The sequence below is a fragment of the Lutra lutra genome, chromosome 4 (genome assembly GCF_902655055.1).
Source record: "Lutra lutra chromosome 4, mLutLut1.2, whole genome shotgun sequence".
Classification (NCBI taxonomy): Eukaryota; Metazoa; Chordata; class Mammalia; order Carnivora; family Mustelidae; genus Lutra; species Lutra lutra.
This window is the reverse complement of record NC_062281.1, coordinates 124,287,514-124,310,728: the sequence shown is the minus strand read 5'-3', so window position 1 is coordinate 124,310,728 and position 23,215 is coordinate 124,287,514. Positions and strand designations below refer to the sequence as shown.

The following is a 23,215-nucleotide window of genomic DNA, read 5'->3' as shown; positions in this document are numbered from 1 at the left end:
GCATATTAAGTTTTTTTCAAGTAATATAAGACTTATGGTATTTAATGCTATTTGAAAACTGAAATACACAAGTAGTTATCACAAAAGGTAATAAAAAAAAACATTTTCTTCTTGATCCATAGTTGTCCCTGACGACTATGCTTGTATTACTCCCACCTAAAGAAAGTCTTTGACCCTAATTCATTGCCACTCCCAATCCAGTTCCTTCATTTGCTTTTTGTTTTGTTTTGTTTTTTTTTAAACACACTTGTTTCATCTGCTCTTTCCTGGTGCTTTTTATTTTAGTGCCTCATCCTTCCATAAAGTGCTTTTCTATGAAAAGATCCCAGGACTGGACAATCTCTTGATGGTGATGACGATGACCATTACTAACCACCATGATGAGGATGACAACTACACAATGTAAAGAATTACTCAGCTCAATGAGAACTTAAGACCTCAACTGTCTTAGAAAGTATGATAAATGTGTTCAGCATAATCCCCATTGCTATTTAACAACTTAAATCTTTAGGATAAGGAAGTGAGATAAGGAAGTTCATCAAAATACTTTAGTAATTCATAATGTTATATTTATGCAAATATTTTAGTCTAGATTCAAATTCCTGAGTTAAGGAGATACATAAATACTCTCCTTGCATTTCTAAAAGGTTTATTGTAATATGCAATAATGGTACTCACTCTGTATCCTATTCTGTTTCTAGCTTTACATCTCTTGCCTGGAGTGAAAAACTCAATGGTACATTTGAATAACAATGGATATGATGGCATTGTCATTGCAATTAACCCTAGGGTACCAGAAGATGAAAAACTCATTCAAAACATAAAGGTAAGGGAGAAAATTTTATTACGCACTTATTTTTATTCCAATAAGTATTTTCCATCCCTGTTGCCAAGGCACATACACATGCTCACACAGTAACAACTTTCCAGAACTGTTTTGACAGTATTCATCATTTATGTACTATGTATCTAAACTGTCAAGATTAATATCTGCTTAGTTTAAGTATGATTTCTCATATATTTATAGTAGTAGTCATTCCCCTAATAAATTATTAAAAGGCAAAACTACAATGTTTCTTTGACTTACTAAGCTAACAGCAAGACCTTAGACCTACTGAAGAATTCTTTTTTTTAAGATTTTATTTATTTATTTGAGACAGAGAATGAGTGGAAAGAGCACAAGCAGGAGAGCAGCAGGCAGAGGGAGAGGAGAAGCAAGCTCTCCGCTGAGCAGGGAGCCCAATGCAGGGCTTTATCCCAGGACACTGGGATCCTGACCTGAGCTAAAGACAGAACTTAACACACGTAGCCACCCAGGCACCCCCTACTGGAGAATTCTTTTCAAATTTACCTTTGTAAAGTTATTTTTGTAATGTTTATATAGTTAACCCACACTTAAGCCTTAGATCTTCACTGTACATTTTTTTAGTTGTTCATATTTGTTCAACTCTGAAAAATTAACAACAAGCTCTGATGTATTTGATTTTAAAGAAAATATTGCATATTTTTGAAGTTGATTTACTTCTTAATTTTATTTGGGTTAGTCAGTATAACAGAAACACTTTATATATATAGCATTTTAATATATACTATCTTCTCTGATCTTCTTCTCAATATCTCTATGAGGTAAATTATTACCCTTGTTGCATAAGTGAGAGAAGCTAATAATTCATAGTCTTAAAATAAGTGGTAAAACTGGAATGTGAAGCCAATAAGACATATGTATTTTTATTTTCATTACTGCTTGGTAAAATTTTGCCTTTTCTGAACATACTCCATATGAAAAAGTAACTCAAACCTAGCAAAGTGGTTTTTTTTTCAATTAAAAATATAAAATCTATAAAACTTTAAACGCTCAGCCCATTTATAAACACCTCTGTTTAATTAAACAACTTGCCAACAAGCTCCCATTCTTAATTACCTTTATATATCATCCAGAACTCATTCCCCTCTCCAACCCATAATACTGAATACAGGTCTGGATAGGTTAAGAAAAAAATACGGTTGATTTCTGGGCATATGAAAATGAACAGTTTACAGACTAAAGAGATAGAGTAAAATTCAACTTATTTTTCAGTTAGGCTTTGCTAAAATATTTGGGGAAAGGGAGCTTAGATTTGCTTCTTCTTGTTCATGTATACAATTTCATGCTCATTTCATTGTGAAATTGTTACCATATTTTGTCAGGAAATGGTAACTGAAGCTTCGACTTACCTGTTTCATGCCACCCAACGAAGAGTTTATTTCAGGAATGTAAGCATTTTAATTCCAAGGACCTGGAAGTCAAAATCTGAGTACTTAATGCCAAAACAAGAATCATATGACCAGGTAGGGTATTTTATCTAGCTCCTACACTGCTTTTTTCTTCCTATGCTTCCTAAAAATTAATATTCATAATTTTTTTAAAATTCCTAGCCACTACATCAGTAATTAAATTAGTAATATTACTTATCTTAATTTAGATAAAAGAAATCCTTGTTTCTATCACTTGTGATGTTTTGGTTTATTCTTCCGCTTTTTAGGCAGATGTCATAGTTGCCAATCCTTACCTAAAATTTGGAGATGATCCCTATACACTTCAATATGGACAATGTGGGGAAAAGGGACAATATATACATTTTACTCCAAACTTCTTATTGACTAATAATTTGCCCATCTATGGGTCCCGAGGTAGGGATATCTATTTTATACTTCTATTTTTATTTCCATGGAAACAAATATGACACGGTGATTAATAGTATTTTTAAAGATTTTTTTTAAAGAGAAGTACTGATTAATATCTTTATCTAGAAATATAGTAGTTATGTTCAATATAATTATATTTCTTTGTGTGTTTAATAATAAATTTAATAAAAAATAATACATTAAAAATAAGTAATAAATACTAACCCATTTCAACATTTTTGACCTAATAAAAGATATCAATTTCTAAAGTTTTTTGACTCAATTAAGCTAAGGATCTGGGACAGGGAGACATAAAATACATGGACACTGTATTAAAATATAGTAAATATAAATTTGTAAGTGGCAATATTCTCTCATAGGCAGAGTGTTTGTCCATGAGTGGGCCCACCTCCGATGGGGAATATTTGATGAGTATAATGTGGACCAGCCATTCTATATTTCCAGACGGAACACTATTGAAGCAACAAGGTAACATTATATTGAACAAATTTATTTTCAAAAGTTTTCACTTATTATTTTTAAATTTTCTATACTAGGCAAACAAAAGCTGTCTTAGTGGTTGAATGCTCACAGCTAATTGCAACATCTAACCAGACCCACTATGTATATGTCCAAATATTTCTGGGGATGCTACCTTGGAATCAAGATCAACCTGGACCTGGGATTCATTTCAGTATTCATGGGGATTGTACTAAAATATGTTATTGTCAGAGGAGAAAGGAAAAAGCTGTAGCCTAAACCATAAGTTATCTGAGAACTGGAATTCATTCCTATCATATCCTTTATTTCATTTTATTTATTTAGCTTCCCCAATGTTTTATTCCATTTGAGTCCACTCTTTAAGGTGAATCTGTTCCAGCGAAATCAATGAAAGTACTAGAGCTCCATTATAAATAAATATATTTATTCTTCATTTAAGCTTAAGCTTAAAAAATGTATTTTTCATAAGGATAAGTGAGTAAATGATTTTTGAAATACATATATTTTATATTATATATTACATATAATATAGAAATATTTTATTATTATATTCCTTAAATATGAATATAATTCTGGGTAGATTTAGACACGTCCTATTAATAAATGGATGAGATATTTAAGTATGGAGTATTTAAAGAGTATTAAAGAAAAATAGAAATCAGTGTAATTGGAAACAGGTCTTTGGGATAAAAAAACATGTTAAAGAGGCGTGAGAGAAACACGCGTCTCCCCATGTTCTCCATGTTGTTTGCTTTATCCCTACCGAGCTGCTGGAGTATCATGCAGACAGGGCTCTCACCCTATGCAACTCCTCCCCCACCACCTCCCTTATCCAAACAATGCTTGTTCATTCTTCCAGACTCAGTTTAAATGTTTGTTCCCCAAGTGTCTTTTTCTTCTCCCTCTATTTGGTGTAAGATCTGAGACTGTCCCCAAAGCAATACACATGGCCTTCTCTCACACAGAGCAGTAGTTGTCTGTGTAATTTTATTTTCCACACTAGACTTTAAGATCCTTGAAGACTTTTTTTTGTTTTTTAATCCCCTAGACTTCAACCTGGCACAGAGTGAAGTAACAGCTAAACAAAGAATGTATCAAGTAACAAATTTTTGATAAATGAATATGAATATGTTTTCTTATTAATCATAAAAAGAGATATATTGGTAAAAACAATTATCTAAAATAACATTTAATGAACTCCTACTGTGTGACAGGCACTTTGTTTGAGGCAGTGTAAGTTTAATTTTCAGGCTTTCCCTAGAGCTAACCCTCTTGGAATATATGACTCACCATTTCCTCTAATCCTTTCAATACTAAAAAAATTTAAGTGGATTAATATCATGACACTTAATATTAATGCATAATAAAAATAAATCCAATAAATCAGAACTCTTTAAAATCTTTTACCCATAACTCCAGCCCCCATTCCTTGCCTGGGACTTGACCACTATCTTACTTATCATACAGAATAAAGAGTTTGTTTGAATGCACAAGCATTTCCATGCAATGTTTATTTTTACTTTGTCCTTCAATCTAGCTCAGTGGTTTTCAAAATGTAAATTGTAAAATGCTATCAACACAAACCACACATGGTTTTGTATGGATGGTATACACACATATGTGTATATACATTTATATCTACATACCAGTATGTATGTGTTTGTATCACATACACATAAATTTAAGAGGGTTTTAAACATTATGCTGACTCTCTCATCCCCCCTAGGAAGCAATCCTCCATATCTCTTAACTCATTTTATCTTTACAACATCCCTATACCTTAGGAATTATCTTTAATTCAAAGTCACAAGGATAATAGATTAATTGATTACATTAGTGAGCAATGAATGTTAATAAATATATACTGGCATGATTGTTCTTATTGACATCAACTATAAATAGAGGCAGGACTGTGACTAATTCTGTCAAAATGAAGTATTTGCCCATGATCTGTAGATCATTAAGGGAAAGACTGTAGAATGTTAGTCTTTTCTCACGATTTCTGGTCTTCATAAATAAATATAATTTAATTCTTTCATCACAGATGTTCAACTCATATTACTGGCATTAATGTGGTTTTCAAGGAATGTCAGGGAGGCAGCTGTATAACAAGGCCATGCAGGCGTGACTCACAGACAGGACTGTATGAAGCAAAATGTACATTTATCCCAGAAAAATCCCAGGCTGCAAAGGACTCCATAATGTTTATGCAAAGTCTCAATTCTGTAAGTACCTTCTTTTTCTAGTTTCACAAAGGAACACTTCAGGAAAAATTAATTAGGGAAGCTGTATTTTCTACTATGAAACTATGTATACCAAAGGATGAAGGAGATTACTCAAACGATTAACTAAAAGCTGTTCCAGCCTGTGTCAGGGTGTGCCTGGAAAAGTTTCCACCTTTTTTTATAAACCAGTTTCTTTTCTTCAGACGTAGAACTGTACCCTTTTCACTGATGTCACCTAATTTCTTAAAACAACATCTCTTCCCTCGTTTGACTTCTGTGGATTTGTGTAGTTCTAAAACTACAACCTTACTTTTAGTTCTCTCTTCTAAGTGTTAATCATACTACTTTTCCAAAGTAATTCATTCTATAGCTTTGGAAAAGTACTGACATTCTAGACTTTGTAGTACCTTCACACTAAAGTATATCAAGCTATTGCAAAGTGATACTGTGAAAATGTGCATGGCTCTGTTTCTACATAACAAACTTAAGGGAAAAGTTCACAATTACTAGTCTCATCAATTACAAAATAATAACACAATAATTCAAATTTTAAAGCTAATGTTTGGCCTGAAATATCTGGTTTCAATGTATAAAGTTGAGTGGATAAGAACAGGTGTCTTGGAGTCAGAAGACTTGATATCAAAACCCAGTCTGTCATTTTCAACTGTGTCTTTACAAGCAAACTTGTAAAGTTCTCTTGAAATTTAGTTCTCTCATCCCATAAATGGGAATTATAATACATCACAGGTTATTATTGTTAGGTTCACAAGCGGTAGTACGAGTAAAGCATGATCACAGTGCGTAGCACAAGGTGAGCACAAAATAACCTTTAAAGCTTTAGTTTTTAAAATTTATAAAATATCTGGATAATAGTTAATTATTCTTTCCCTGGATAAGTCCAATCTTAATTAATGTAAACATATTGTAATTAACTAATGAGGGTTTCTAAGCATGCAAAAAAATTTTAAATATGAAAGTCATCAGAAACAAATCAAAATAAAGTATACTACCTCTAGATAGTAAGACTAACTTATTTAAAAGAAGCAATATTCTATATACCAAATCACTTAGCAACAATTATTTCTTTGGGTAGAGGTTTGTAAATGCCTATTATTTCCAATAAAATTTAAACCTGCTTTAGAACCTAAGGCATTAATGATGAAGAACTTGAATCAAAATATAGAGTTAATATTTGCTGAAACTCTTAAAATAACCTAATTAGATATTTAAGTAGAAGTTGTTTACCAGTCTGAAAAAGGTCCCTTCTAGAAATAGTTGAAACATGAGTCAAGAAAGTTCACTTTAACCTGCTAAATCTGAATCAGAATTCAGCATCCAAGTAGGTATCAGATCATGTGACAAGAGGATAATTGGAATATGTACTGCCTATACCAAGCTATAAGTCCCAAAAGCATCTCACTGTCAGGAAATACCTCATGCTGCCTACCTGAGATAAATAATAATGAAGAAGATCACATAACTGAGATATGGATAGAACTAATTACATAAGCCATGTCTCAGAGATAAATACTGAACATCTTGTCCAGAATAACACTAACTTCTAATTATCAAAACACAGATTAAATAAATTGCATAGTATTTGTACTACCCAGGGCATCAGCTCATCCAAGGCAGATATGACCTAAAATACCAAATGTTCAATTCCATAATTTCCTTCCCTTCAATTTCATTATTTCCACTTCATGCTCAGCTGGAAATACAGAAATAATTAAAGATAACTATTCTTGACAGACTCAGTGAGAAAGTGCAGAAATAAGAAAACATATATATGAATTCAAAGTACAAAGAGGTTGAAACCAAGTGCTATGGGAGTACAGCAAATATCTCCACCTGGAGGTCGGAAAATTGTTTCTAAAGAGATGAAAAAAATTACATCTGAAAAGGAATGAGTATGAACTTGCCAAAGCAGGAATAGGAAGGGCAATTTTAAGTTAAAAAAAATAGTTTATAAAAACAAAGAGTGGGGAAAGGTGCAGGGATGCCACACATGATTGTACAAGTTGAGCACTGCCCAAATTATCTGCATCATGGTCACTAAAAATTTTAATATTTATTAGAACAATTTTCAGGTAAATAGCAGTAAAACAAAAACAAAAACAAAACACCAACTTGAGAACAGGTCACCTTTTTCTAATTTGTGCAAGATTTCCTATCTCATTTTCCATTTGAGTTAGCAAAGACCCTTGTGAAGATTTCTAGCATACTCTAAGAACAAGAAAAAAATCAGTGTGATACAAGCAGAGGATGGTCAGAGCAAGGAGCAGGAAACAAGACTGAAAGAACAAACTTACCTACAAAGCTAAGGTGTTTGGATTTTATCTTAACAGCTTCAGACTGGTGACATGATCAGTTTAATTCTTTCAGGAAGATAACTATACTAACAGTGAGAAGCATGAAGGAATGAGATGACAGAAAGCAGAGAATCTAGTTAGAAGGCTACAGCAATAGGCAGATCAGAGACCTGAAGTCTCTGAATAAAGGCAGTGGCAGGGGACAAGGGATCAGATTTGATGCGTATTTCATATCAGCAAGACTTGATTATCAATCACCACTTTGACTGAAACTGTCTTTTTCTCCCATGCAATGAACCCCTTCTGGGATATGTCAATCGTTCTGAAGTTAATGTAAATCATCCATGTTAGAAGGAAACCAAAATCTTAAAACTTAAATGAAAGGTATTCAAATTTAATAATTTAGTTCTAAATCTGAGCTTACATCTGGAGATTGTACTGGGAGGGCATTTTTAAACATGCAGTGCCATTTATAACAATATTTCTCAGGGTGCCTGGGTGGCTCAGTCAATTAAGCATCCAACTCTTGATTTCAGTTTAGGTCATGATCTCAGAGTCCCAGGAGCTGTGCTCAGCAGGGAGTCTGCTTGAGGATTCTCTCTCTCCCTCTGTCACCCGCCCCCACCCCCCGTGCAGATGGGAGCATGCACATGCTCTCTCTCTAATAAATAAATAAATCTTTAAAAAAGATTTTTCTAATAAACAGAAGCTTACTCCAAGATGGATTTCTTCTTGAATGCTGTATGAGTTTATGGGAGCATTTTCCCAAGTTACTAAGTTTTCAAAACTTGGAGAATTTTCATAGGTTCTGTAATAAGGAAACATTTGGCAGAATTGCTAGGTACAGCTCACCATTTGCAACTGAAAGAGCACCAATCACATTTTTTCATTTTCTCCCTACATTTTCATTACTGTCTCAGGAGTATTATTTTATGTCAGAGTTCACTAGAGCCAAAAATAATCCAGCTTGCTAAAATATCTGTGTTCTGGGGAGCCTGGGTGGCTCAGTAGGTTAAGCATCTGTCTTCAGCTCAGGTCATGATGTCACCGTCCTGGAATCAAGCTTGCTGTGGGACTGAGCCCACTGCCCTCTGCCTCTCCACCCTATTTGTGTGCGCGCTCTCTCTCTCAAATAGATAGATAGATAGATAGATAGATAGATAGATAGATAGATAAAATATCTTTCCTCAATTTTTTGGTCAACTGTAAAGATATAAAAAAACACTTAGGCAATTAAAGAAGGTCATTTTCTTTATCCCACTTTTAAAGGACAGCTAGAAATCCAGTCCCTCTTCCACTAAACTTAATTCAGGCTTGAGTCACCCAAGAGTCCAGAAGGGAAAATAAGAAATTAAGTTAAGCAGTTGTACCAGCTACATACTCCCCACAACTGCCATGATCTCACTATACCTAAGAGAATCATCAAAAAAACTTTCCAGCGATGGTTTCACCTTGCTTCCTCTCTGCTGAGGTATATAAAATGGATGTGAGATTGTTACATTATGAAATAATTTTTAATTGTCAGGAGATAAAATCTGTGGAGGATGTATGTGGCAGCCAGCTACATATTCGGAAAAGAATGTAATGCTTACCAATTATTGAAATAGTGTCTTCTAATTGATTTTTTCCAGGTAACTGAATTTTGTACAGCAAAAACTCACAATACAGAAGCTCCAAACCTACAAAACAAAATGTGTAGTAGCAGAAGTACATGGGATGTAATTATGGACTCTGATGATTTTCAGAATGCATCTCCCATGGAAGGAACAGATCAACCACCTGATCCTACATTTTCATTGTTAAAGGCCAAACAGCGAGTTGTCTGTTTGGTACTTGATAAGTCTGGAAGCATGAGTTCGGTAAGACATTTGTTAGCTTCCTTAAATTAAGTAGTTAATTACTAGAAATATAATTTAATCTTGGGTTTAATTCTATTAAGCTAACTAAAACATAAATTTATTACTCTAATAACTTGTAGTACAATGATTCTATATGGACAAGTACTAGAAGAAAATACACTAAAAAATAATTGTTATATGAAGATGATTGGACTATGGATTATGTTTATTCTTTAACTTTTAATTCTAACAAATTAAAAATACTATAACTGAACAAAAAAAGTATCCATAATTCCACCATTGAGCATGTTATTCCAATCTCTTTTGTGTATTTGTTTTTCCTTCTCAAAAATGTGATTAAATTTTGTATGATACTTTATAGTATTATTTTACTTACCATACCATAAATACTCCCTATAGAAAAAAATGATTTCATGATATAATTTTTAATGATCACATGCACATACCCTAATTTAGTCATCTTCCTGTTATTGAACATTTTAGAGTTTTCAACTTTTTATAAAAATTATGCTGCAATGAACATTTTTGTATGCATTTTAAAATTATTTTCTTAGCAAAATTCCTGAATATAAATTTGTTCAATAAAAAGGCATAGATTTTTAAGGCTTTATTAAGTATAACATATAGTATAATGTATATTAAGTATATTAAGTATAACATAAAGTATAATGATTTTTCAATTTTTTCTTTAATGAAATAAGGGGGCCAAACTTTTTCCTTCAAATTGTCCATTTAGCCTAATGATATCTATTTTTTTTCTTTTTTCTTTTAAAAATTTTCTTTTTATTAACATATAATGTATTATTAGCCCCAGGAGTACAGGTCTGTGAATCGACAGGTTTACACACTTCACAGCACTCACCATAGCACATACCTTCTCCAATGTTCATAACCCAACCACCCTCTCCCTACCCCCTCCCACCGGGAACCCTCAGTTTGTTTTGTATGATTAAGAGTCTCTTATGGTTTGTCTCCCTCCTGATCCCATCTTGGTTTCATTTATTCTATTCCAACCCCCTAATCCTCCCATGTTGCCTCTCAACTTCCTCGTATCAGGGAGATCATATGATAACTGTCTTTCTCTGACTGACTTATTTCGCTAAGCATAATACCCTCTAGTTCCATCCAAGTCATTGCAAATGGCAAGATTTCATTTCTTTTGACGGCTGGATAGTATTCCAGTGTGTGTGTGTGTGTGTGTGTGTGTGTGTGTGTGTGTGTGTGTGTGTGTGTATCACACATCTTCTTTATCCATTCATCTGTTGATTCACATCTAGGTTCTTTCCATAGTTTGGCTATTGTGGACATTGCTGCTATAAACATTCGGGTGCACGTGCCCCTTCAGATCACTACATTTGTATCTTTAGGGTAAATACCCAGTAGTGTGATTGCTGGGTTGTAGAGTAGTTCTATTTTCAACTTCTTGAGGACACTCCATGCTGTTTTCCAGAGTGGTTGCACCAGCTTACATTCCCACCAACAGTGCAGGAGGGTTCAAGGGGGCCAAACTTTAAAATATAGTAATCAATTACTATCAAGATCTCTGGCCCATGAACAACTTTGTCTTTCACCAATCTGTCAAGATTTGAGGAGACTCAGGAAATGTTCAGACATCTTTTTCTTACAGGAAGACCGTCTCTTTCGAATGAATCAAGCAGCAGAACTATACTTGATTCAAATTATTGAAAAGGGATCTTTGGTTGGGATGGTCACATTTGAAAGTTCTGCTACAACCCAAAACTACCTAACAGAAATAACTGGTGATAATGCTTATGAAAATATCACTGCAAACCTGCCTCAAGAAGCTGGTGGTGGAACTTCAATTTGCAGTGGTCTCAGAGCAGGATTCCAGGTAAAATAAAAATGCTTTCTAAATAGCATTTGCCACTTACCATTGCTTTTATTTTTACCCCACTGTCTTTGAACAAGAGTCATGAATTCATAGGTCCGTTATCTAAATAGTATATTTTTTAAAGACTCCCCTACTGTCTGTTGTTTACAGCTGGGTAGTCTCTCTGGGTGTGGTTATTCCACCAATGTACTCTTGAGATACTGAGTTGCACTGGAGAATGGTTAAGAAAGGGAAGAAAAATCCAACGTGCACATAATCACTGCAATTTTATTGAGGAGTTTACCATTTCTTTATCACTCCCAACATCTGAACTACAGCAGCAAACAACAGCAAACAACAATGCTGCTGAGGGGACTGTGGAAGAGGGAAATTATCACTAGTTCTATGTTATAAAGACAACTCTAGTTCATCAAGTTAAATTGACAATTAAAAATCACAAAGATAGGGACGCCTGGGTGGCTCAGTTGGTTAAGCAGCTGCCTTCAGCTCAGGTCATGATCCCAGCGTCCTGGGATCGAGTCCCACATCGGGCTCCTTGCTTGGCAGCGAGCCTGCTTCTCCCTCTGCCTCTGCCTGCCACTCTGTCTGCCTGTGCTCACTCTCGCTTCTCTCTCTATGACAAATAAATAAATAAAATCTTTAAAAAAAAAAAAAATCACAAAGATAGCTCCCTAAGCAGTTTAGTACCAAACCTAAGACACACAGGTGGAAGATTAATGAAATAAGAATTGTGAAATAAAATATTGGGAGCAACTTTACAGCACTATATTAGTCTGCCTTACAGTTTGCATTTGAATTTCTTCCAACCTAAGATAGGCTTTGTTTAAGCCTATTTATTGTCATTAAGTTACAAAAACAAAAAACTGCTTTCCTTCACTGACCCTCCCATGCTCCGGCTAAAAAAGTAGAGATTATTACCCTTTTCCAGGCCACTAATTAATATTATCTCTTAGCTTTCTAGTTGAGTCATTTTTTATAATGCGTATTGGTTTAAGGAGGTACACAGGCTCTGGATTCCGGCAAGCCTGGGATTCTGGCTCTATTATTTATTAGTTAAATGACTTTGGGTAAGTTATCAACTCAGGAAGTCTCAGTTTACTCAACTAAGGGAATGTGGAAAACAATAGTACCTATCTCATTTAATTATGACAATTATGTAAGATAAGAAAGTGTTCAAAAAGGACTGCTATTATTATAATAAACATAATTCTTATACAGTTCTATTCACTTCTAAAATGTGATGGTATTATACCTTGGGAATGTGTCTTATTGTTTGAACATATTGGTTTGTATATTTTTCTTAATATATTTTGATATATACCTATGGATATTTTGACCACAGTGTCTATTATTGAACAGATTATGTTAAGTCACATTCAAAGTTATAAATACCTCTTCACTACTTTTAAAATGAAACCATAGCAATATGTAGCATTTTACTTACATAATCATTATAATAGCTAAAATTTATTGAGCATATTCTACATTATTGCCTATGTTAAATACATGTATGATCTTATTTAGCCTTACCATTACTTTTTTAATAAGGTATTATTATGCCCATTTTGCACATAGGGAAACTAAAGTTCAGAGTAATTAAATACCATTCTTAAGATCATATAGTCAGTAACCAGCAAATCTAGGTAGGATTCAAAACCTGGTCTTTCTTATTCCAAAATCCAAAAAGCTAATCACTACACTGCAGTATTTATATAACTCTATTATATATGGTGAGGGTGGGGAACTAAATGCTAGATATTCTGTTTAACAAATTGTACAGGGAGAATTTATTCTCAATTTGTATGACTAAAGATTTTTAGCCAATACTCTTGATAGAAGTCAGAAAAAGACAAAAAAATTATAATACTTGATAAATTTATGAAATTCCTACTTTATGGCAGGTCAATGTTTTTTCCAGGAAATCATCAGATTCTTCAGTGATCAAATAGAATACATAAAAAGGCACATCATTTAACTTTGCCTACCTGCCTTTAGTCATGACTTTGCAAATGTTGTCTAGTATGCTGCCAAAACAGCCTGGGTCAGGGGCACCTCGGTGGCTCAGAGGGTTAAAGCCTCTGCCTTCGGCTCAGGTCATAGAGGGTCCTGGGATGGAGTCCCACATGGGGCTCTCTGCTCAGCAGCAGGGAGCCTTCCTCCCCCTCTCTCTCTGTCTGCCTCTTTGCCTACTTGTGATCTCTGTCAAATAAATAAATAAAATCTTAAAAAAAAAAAAAACAGCCTGGGTCATTTGCTTCTACCTCAAGCATCGCCTGGAATAATAATAATAACTTACACTGAGGCACCTGGGTGGCTCAGTCAGTTAAGCATCTGCCTTCATGATCCTGGAATCCTGGGATCAAGACCCCCATCCGGCTCCCTGCACAGCAGGGAGTCTGTTTCTCCCTCTCCCTCTACTGGCTCCTTCTGTTTGTGTTCTCTCTCTCTCTCTGTCAAATAAATAAATAAAATCTTTTAAAAAATAATAACTAATATTCACTTAGCACTTACTATTTGCTAGGCATTGTTCTAAGAGTTTTATTTTCCTCTCTTGGGTAGCTTGAATATATTTGAAAAGTTTAGAAGCACTGTTTGAAAAACAGTTTTGAAGCACTGTTTGAAAAACGGTAAGACTATTGTACATTCCACTCATTTCTATGCCAACACAGCCTGGAATGACAGTGCAAAGTTTCCTTTTGCTTACTCTGATGCATAGGCCTAAAGACTTCTCCAAGACTAAAGAGTATACTTATTCTTATTTTAAATGTATAGAGATATGATATTCTGTACTAATAATCTGATTTTTCACTACCAGGCAATTATCCACAGCAACCAAAGTACTTCTGGTTCTGAAATCATATTACTAACAGATGGAGAAGATGATGAAATAAGCTCATGCTTTGAGGAGGTAAAGGAAAGTGGTGCAATCATCCACACCATTGCTCTGGGACCCTCTGCTGCCAAAGAACTAGAGACCCTATCAAATATGACAGGTAAACCTTTGGAATATAGTTTGAATAGAAAATATATTTTCAGTCTCTCCCATTAACTACATTTCCCATTAACTACCTCCCCATTAAACTAAAACACTGCTCATAAATTTCCTATCCTAAAATTTAATTTTTGACCCTTCCTTGTCCCTGCCCTTCAAATTAATCTTTCCTCTTCCCCACCTCCAACTCTCTGCACTTCTATCTATACCAGCTTCTTCTAATATTAGTCAATATTCTCTGTCTTCATTCATTTCTCACCACTTTCTACCAATACCACCAAATTGAAACTTCTTTCTCCATGGCTACCAATGATTTCCTCAATTGCAATTCCAAAGCTCTTGCTCATATTTGTCCTGTTCAATCCTACAGTCGAGATTCAGATAGCCCCAATTCAGAGAAGAAGAAATGGAAACCTACAGAGTACAAATTATTTGCCTAAGTCTGTAGTTAAAGTCCTGATTACCAGTTCCCCAGCAATCCATCCTTTTCCATTGCCTTTTTTTTTTTTTTAAGAGTAAGACAGCATGTGTGTGCATGTGACCATGAGGTAGGGGGGCAGAGAGAGAGGGAGAGAGAGAATCTTAAGCAGGTTCCATGCCCAGCGGCAAAGCCCATGGAGGGGCTGGATCTTACAACCCTGAGATCATGACCTGAGTCAAAATCAAAAGTTGGATGCCTAACTGACTGAGCCACCCAGGTGTCCCCATCCTTTTCCATTCCTTACTCCTGTGTAATTTCTTTGTTAACTCCTAAATTATTTATTTTCTCACTTAATTTTTACTTAATTCTAAACTATTCTCTAAATTCTCTAAATTGTTTTGGTATACCTTAGACACAACTAAAAATAAGCAACTGGTTCAAAATTGTCTTAAATTTCATTTTTATAACACCATTTAGTGATTAGATCAGCTTTACTAATGTGGCAGGCCCTTATTCTAATGATTGATATAAAAACAATAATATTTGGGGGCACCTGGGTGGCTCAGTGGGTTAAAGCCTCTGCCTTTGGCTCGGGTCATGATCCCAGGGTCCTGGGATCGAGCCCCACATCGGGCTCTCTGCTCAGCAGGGAGCCTGCTTACTCCTCTCTCCCTGTCTGCCTCTCTGCTTACTTGTGATCTCTGTCTTTCAAATAAATAAAATCTTTAAAAAAATTAAAAATTTTTAAAAAACAATAATATTTGGCAAGTTCTTTAAGATTTCTTCATATTTATATTGATAAAAGCAGAAGAACAAGTATGGGTTTCCAAATTAAAATTAGTATTATGAAAGTAAATACAATTCCATTTTAGGAGGACATCGTTTTTATGCCAATAAAGACATAAATGGCCTTATCGATGCTTTCAGTAGAATTTCATCTAGAAGTGGCAGCATAACTCAGCAGGCTATTCAGGTTGGTATCTCAGAAAAATTATTTGCCTTTTCACATTTGTAATAAATGTCCATTATCCTAAATAGACATTTCTTTCTCTAATGAGTAACTATTTTGCCTGAAAATTATTTCCTACTATAAAACATTCTTACTGAATTTCCTTTTCTTTGACACTTGTCATCTTCTGATTCTTTTCTTCTGATTTGTCCACTATTTATAATTATAAATGCTTTTATTTGCAAAATTCTTCAAAATAATTCTTATTTCACTGAAATCTTAGAGATAACTTTAGAATTATTCTAAACTGACAAAGCTTTGAAATTTTATTAATTATAATTACGAATTGGTTCTCTCTGTTCTTTTTTTTATTTATGTTACAGTTAGAAAGTAAAGCCTTGAGTATTACAGGAAGGAAATGGATAAATGGTACAGTACCTGTGGATAGTACAATTGGAAATGACACTTTCTTTGTTGTCACATGGACAATACAAAAGCCAGAAATTCTTCTCCAAGATCCAAAAGGAAAAAAATATGAAACTTCAGATTTCAAAGTAGATAAACTAAATGTTCGGTCTGCCCGTCTTCAAATACCAGGTATTGCAGAGGTAAGAATATTCTTTTATTTTCTCCATGATTTATTAATCAACTTTGAGGGGCAAAAATGAAGATAACATCCACTACACTGTCAATATTAAAGCGGCAACAATCATCTGTCACAAAAAAGAAGCTAAGGGCTGTCTGAGTGGTGTCAGTTAGATGTCCAACTCTTGGTTTCAGCTCAGGAAGTGATTTTGGGATCCTGAGATGGAGCTCTGTATCAGGCTTTGTGCTCGTGTGGAGTCTGTTTAAGACTCTCTCTCCCTCTGCCTTTCCCTCTGATCCCCCCTTGCATTACCATCCCACCCTACTCCACCCCCTCTCTCACTCTCATTCTCTCTCAAAATAAATAAATCTTAAAAAAAAAAGCCAAGTAGAATAGAGATTTATATCCATACTATTTACTAGCTTATAAAATTTGAGTATTAAAAATCATTACTGGGGGGGGCGCCTGGGTGGCTCAGTGGGTTAAGCCGCTGCCTTCGGCTCAGGTCATGATCTCAGGGTCCTGGGATCGAGTCCCGCATCGGGCTCTCTGCTCAGCAGGGAGCCTGCTTCCCTCTCTCTCTCTCTGCCTGCCTCTCCGTCTACTTGTGATCTCTCTCTGTCAAATAAATAAATAAAAATCTTAAAAAAAAAATCATTACTGGGGCACCTGGGTGGCTCAGTGGGTTAAGGCCTCTGCTTTCGGCTCAGGTCATGATCCCAGGGGTCCTGGGATGGAGCCCAGCATCGGGCTCCCCTCAGCAGGAAGCCTGCTTCCTCCTCTGTCTCTGCCTGCCTCTCTGCCTACCTGTGGTCTCTGTCTGTCAAATAAATTTAAAAAAAATTTTTTAAATAATTACTATTACTCTGCTTAAATTTCTAAATAACTTTGTATTCCAAACAAGAATAGGAAAGTATTACAAAAACCCTCAAATAGATATGTTGGATTTTCAGACAGGTACTTGGACTTACAGCCTTCTAAATAAACATGCCAACTCTCAAATGCTAACGGTGACAATGACTACTCGAGCAAGAAGTCCCACCACGCTGCCAGTAATTGCAACTGCTCACATGAGCCAAAGTACAACACATTATCCTAGCCCAGTGATTGTTTACGCACAAGTCAGTCAAGGGTTTTTGCCTGTTCTGGGAATCAATGTAACAGCCACTATAGAAACTGAAGATGGACACCGAGTAATACTGGAGCTCTGGGACAATGGTGCTGGTAATAAGAATCTGCATTAACTTCCACTGAAGCTAAAATCCTACTACAGTCACATAACTTAGAAATCAATATTTCCTATGTATGTGAATGAACCAATTTTTAAGTAAATGAAATTTGATTTTTATGTTTTTAATACTTTCTACTCTGCTCTCTGAACTACACAAAGATATAAGCACATTTATCTTTAAATTTTACGAGTAATTTTACTTTCCTCATGGAAATATAATTTTTCCCCATTTTCATTAGTGTGTCTTGCATATGCTTCTTCCGTTTTGCATATGCTTTTTCTTTATTTTGTTAAGATTTCTATATGAAATAATAATAGCTAATATTAACTGAATGTTTACCATGAATTGCTTTTCCAAGGTCAAACTTTAGCAAGTAGCCAGGTCAGGCTCTGAACCCAAGCAGTCTGATACCGGAGTTCATGTACTTAAACCACTGTGCTATACTCACTCCCAAAATGATTACCAACACTAGTGCTCATGAACAGTGCTTAGGACTGTCACTGTTACTCCGCTGAATGGCTAATTATTATGTTATAATATCTAGGTGCTGATACTGTGAAGAATGATGGTGTCTATTCAAGATATTTTACAGAATACCATGGAAATGGTAGATACAGTTTAAGAGTACATGCCCAGGCGAGAAATAATATGGCCAGACTAAGTTTAAAACAACAACAGAACAAAGCTCTGTATATGCCAGGCTATGTTGAAAATGGTAAGTAGCATTAAGATAGAAATGTGTCATCTGGGGGCACCTGGGTGGCTCAGTGGGTTAAGCCACTGCCTTCGGCTCAGGTCATGATCTCAGGGTCCTGGGATTGAGTCCCACATCGGGCTCTCTGCTCCCCAGGGAGCCTGCTTCCCTCTCTCTCTCTCTCTCTGCCTGCCTCTCTGTCTACTTGTGATCTCTCTCTGTCAAATAAATAAATAAAATCTTTAAAAAAAAAAAAAGAAAGAAATGTGTCATCTGTTTACATAAGTTACATGTGGTAAGCACTGAAAATATTATGTACTATGGAAAATATAAGTATACAGTTATATAATTATCTGTGTATTTAAAAGCTATATTCATGTTAAAAGACCTAGCACAGGATGATGCTTCCAACGTGTTTTGTTTACATCTCCCTCAGTTCATTTCATTTACACTGAAAAAAAAATCACTGGGGCGCCTGGGGGCCTCAGTCGGTTAAGCATCTGTCTTTGGCTCAGGTCTTGGGTTCTGGGATCAAGCTCCACATCAGGGAGCCTGCTTCTCCCTCTCCCTCTCCCTCTTCCTGTCACTCCCCCTGCTTGTGCTCTCTCTCTCTCTCCCTCTGTCAAATGAATAAATAAAATCTTAAAAAAAGAAATTACTGAGCACGTCTCTATGTGGCAAGCATTGTGCTAGATGCTATAACTAAAAAAAATAAACAAGACACCAGCCTTGTCCTTAAATAATTTATAGTCAAATCATAAAGACAGGTATGTTAAGAGATAGTTTTAACATTGCTAATGTCTCATCAGTTTTAAAATGATACCAATAAAACAAGCTTTTTTTCTCTAAAAGCTATTTTTCACTGTCTACAATCAATCAATAATAACCCATTTATAGCTGCAAGATGAGATTATAAGATAAAGAATAGACATACCATTATGAAAAGTCACAGAATTACCTTTATTGTAGGTAAAATTATACTGAACCCACCCAGGCCTGAAGTCAAAGATGACATATCAGAAGCTAAAGTAGAAGATTTCAGCAGACTAACCTCTGGAGGATCATTTACTGTATCAGGAGCTCCTCCTGCTGGTAGTCATACTCATGTGTTCCCACCTGGCAAAATCACAGACCTTGAAGCTAAGGTTAAAGAAGATCACATTCAACTTTCATGGACGGCCCCTGGCAATGTCCTTGATAAAGGAAAAGGTAAGTTTCATATTATGTTTTAAAATATATAAAAAGAGGGGCACCTGGGAAGCGGCTGCCTTTGGCTGGGGTCATGATCCCAGGGTCTTGGAATCAAACCCCACATTGGACTCCCTGCTCAGCAGAGAGCCTGCTTCGTACTCTCCTTCTGCCTGCCACTCTGCCTACTTGTGCTATCTATCTATCTCTCTGTCAAATAAATGAATAAAATCTTTAAAAGTGATTTTTAAAATTTTAAATAAATAAATAAATATATTCATATATACATACACACACACACACACACATATAAAAGAAATCCCTTTGGTTTTCATTTTCTAGGAACTGTCTAATGTCCTACTTATAAAAAACACGTATGGAGTGTTTACTCTGAGCCGTTACTCACCTACTTTTAGATGCAGAAATTGAAGTTCCAAGAGATAATGAAAGGCACATACAGGTAGTCAGACAGGAAAAGTAGGAACAAAATAATATGTTCAAGGTCAAAAAAGCAAAGTTTCAGAATAAAATATCTAAATTAAAATAAAAGCTAGGTGATAGATAGATATATAGAACCATCTAAATGGAATGCAGGGTGTGTGTGAAGATTAGTAAAATAGGTTGATAAGGCTTATTACTAAAAAACTAGAATGTTAAGGCAGAGGCTCTGAATTTTTTTTTTAAACCACTAAATCAATGTTATTCACCATACACTTAAAACACTTGCAACATTTCATGAAAAAATAGTCTTTACTTCAAAAAAAGACATTTTATGTTTTATTCATGGCATTTCAGAATGTAAGAATATATTTTTATATTGATAGCTCTAGTAGACCTCTAAAAGCACTTTGGAATAAAAAAAAAATTATGTCAGCATCTCCCTTTCTTTTCTTGACAAAGTAACAGTTATAATAATAACATATTCCAAACATTTAGGTCCCAGACATTCTGCTAATACACTTTTCATGCATTATCATATCTAATTATCACCACTCAAGTAGTAGGCATTCAATAAATATTTGTTGAATGAATTGAATGACTGAATCTCCATTTTATAGATAAGAAAATTGAAGGTAAAAAGGTGAAATATATTTTTCTTTGTTACACAGCTAGAAAGTGTAGAATTAAGGTATGAATCAAAGTCTGCCTAAGTTCTTAAGCACATTTTAATTAGTACACATCTTAACCTCTCTGCTTTCTTTTGCCCTCTATCCTTATCCCTGTCTCCCACTCTACTGATCTCTCACTCCCCACTCCTATTACTCCCTCTCAGCTTAATGAGAAATAATACAGTTGTGGGGAACTGAATGTCTTTCCTATACTTGAATGCTATTATGTTCCTTGTTCTAAAAGTAGATTCAAATTTTTGTATTTCTATTTCTTAAAAAAAAAATCTAGATTTCACTTTTTTAGTACTATATGATTTTGAATTAATTTGTGATAGATAACTAGATTAAAAACTACTTACATATTTGTTCTTAAAAGAAAGAAGATGGAATAACCAGATAAAACCTACATCTATGATTTTCATGTCTAAATCCTACTGTGCGTTTCTGAAGGGCCCTAAGTGTAAGACAATATAAGACAATATAAGGCATCCTACTGATTTTAATATACATGAAGTATCTATTGTCTTTCAGCCAAGAGCTACATTATAAGAATAAGTATGTGTTTCCTGGATCTCCGAGAAGATTTTGACAATGCTGCTTTAGTAAACACTACTAGTCTGATACCTAAGGAGGCTGGCTCAATAGAAAATTTTGAATTTAAACCAGAACCTTTTAAAATAGAAAATGGCACCAAATTCTATATTGCAATTCAAGCCATCCATGGAGCTAATCTAACCTCAGAGGTTTCTAACATTGCACAAGCAACCAAGGTTATTCCTCCGCAGGAATCCAGTGCCCCTGCTCTGGGTACCAAGATTTTTGCAACCAGTTTGGCAATCTGGGGATTAGCTATGATTTTATCTACATTTTAAACTAGGAAATATATTAGAAATAATATTTAAAAAATAAAGAATATTCAATTTATATATACTTGATTAACATTTATTTAGAATTTAACTTGCTACACTTGTCTATAACAAAACTCTTTGTAAATGTACAAAGTTGTAAATTTCCTAACTACTTGAGTTCATTAGTTTTAATTAATGAGCTAATAAGTTGCTAAATGTAAATCATAATGAATATATTTCCTATCTTTGAAAAATCCATTTATTAACTCAATAAAAAAAGATAATGCATATTTGTACTTGAAGGTCTCTTAAGAAACATTTTCAGAGTGTGCTACAAATTCATTTGGTATATTAAAAAATCAGAATTCATCTAAGCCATTAGAAAAATATTTATATATCCACAACAAACATTTTATGGTAAAATTATTTAGGTTTAATTCTTGCTTATAAATACTTCATGTTTATATAAACTATAACCAGAATGGACAATAAAGATAATTTTTCAATGAGAAAGCTCTAAAATAGTAAGGAGGTCAAGTGTGTTTTTTATTTTTGATTAACAGTGGTATATCAAAGTTTTGACCCTGGCTATGAAATGATCATTAGACAGCAAGAATACTTTTTTGTATGTAATGTGAATATCATAATAAAATCCTAATTGTAATATGAGACATTATAAGGTCCTAAGAGTATCATCACCATGATGCCCCTTGGGGTATGGCTTTTTTTTTTTAATTGCTGCATCCTCAGTTTCTAGAATAGTACTTGACACAAGTGGATATCCTATAGATATTTATTAAAATTATTAAATTAAAAATATAGGGAGTACAGGGGAATGAGCAAAATGGATAAAGTGGAGTGGGAGGTACAGGCTTCCAGGTATGGAGTAAGTCACAGGAATAAAAGGCACAGCATAGAGGGGAAAAAAAGAGACAGATCAATAAATATTTTCAGACCTTCAAAGAAATCCAAATTTGGCCTGTGACTTCAAAAACATCCACAAAGTATGATGTGCACATGGTATTGTGAGAACTTGATATAATGAAAACTAACAACTTAATAATGGTGATCTAAATCAACATAAAGCCTTTCAGAAACTTAACTCTATTACATCAATCAAATTTGTAGCTTTCTAATAAAATAGAAATTCAGCTATTAATATGTAATAGTGTGGTTTTTTTCTAAGAAAGAGTGTTATATTAGAAGAAAATACTTTGTGTATAGGCAGAAATATTTTTTTAAACTCTTTTTGGTTATGGAAAGTTGAAGGTTACTTTAGGTGTCCATCCTTAAGGGAATAGATAAATACATGTAATGGATACAGAATCTGAAATATTATACAATACTTAAAAATAATATAGTAGTTCACATATAGCAATAAAATAGCTCTTAAACATATAGTGTTGAGTGAAAAGAGTTGAAACAAAGTACAATCTATAAGATAATACCATTTTTATAAATGAACACTAAGACATACACAAAAAACATTTTATTTATCAGGATATATTATAAACACCTTAAAGCAAAAGCCTTTGGGGATAGGAGATATTGAATAGGGTTGTGGATAGTGAAAAAAAATAAGTAAAATGACACAATGGAGGAGCCATTCACCAATGATGATAGGGTATCCTCAATTAAGGAGAATTATTAATTGAATTCTATATTTAAGCTCCAAATGAAATGAAGAAACTCATAATAATAAAATAGTAAAACTCATAATAATAATAACAAAAAAGAAACCCTGTCAAAGAAATTCATCATGTTAATGGATTAAAGGGAAAAA

General features: G+C 34.4%; 1 protein-coding gene across 1 annotated transcript; it reads left to right on the top strand.

Annotated features, from left to right (window-relative positions):
- The first annotated feature begins 667 nt into the window (after positions 1-667).
- Positions 668-21,456, top strand: LOC125099175 (calcium-activated chloride channel regulator 1-like). The gene is made up of 14 exons (XM_047728561.1): positions 668-826; positions 2,188-2,328; positions 2,523-2,670; positions 3,045-3,153; positions 5,210-5,390; positions 9,334-9,561; positions 11,189-11,413; positions 14,229-14,406; positions 15,699-15,799; positions 16,159-16,383; positions 17,315-17,585; positions 18,138-18,308; positions 19,257-19,496; positions 21,116-21,456. Exons 1-14 carry the CDS (start codon positions 668-670, stop codon positions 21,454-21,456), a joined length of 2,718 nt encoding a protein of 905 aa, XP_047584517.1.
- The last annotated feature ends 1,759 nt before the right edge of the window (positions 21,457-23,215 follow it).

What these genes read in the sequence shown, in the direction of transcription:
- LOC125099175 (XM_047728561.1), top strand. Translation starts at nt 668, where the DNA reads ATGGTACTCACTCTGTATCCTATTCTGTTTCTAGCTTTACATCTCTTG. An exon ending in GCCCATCTATGGGTCCCGAG is followed by an intron (nt 2,671 to 3,044) that starts GTAGGGATATCT and finishes ATTCTCTCATAG; the next exon opens with GCAGAGTGTTTGTCCATGAG. An exon ending in GCCAGGCTATGTTGAAAATG is followed by an intron (nt 18,309 to 19,256) that starts GTAAGTAGCATT and finishes CCTTTATTGTAG; the next exon opens with GTAAAATTATACTGAACCCA.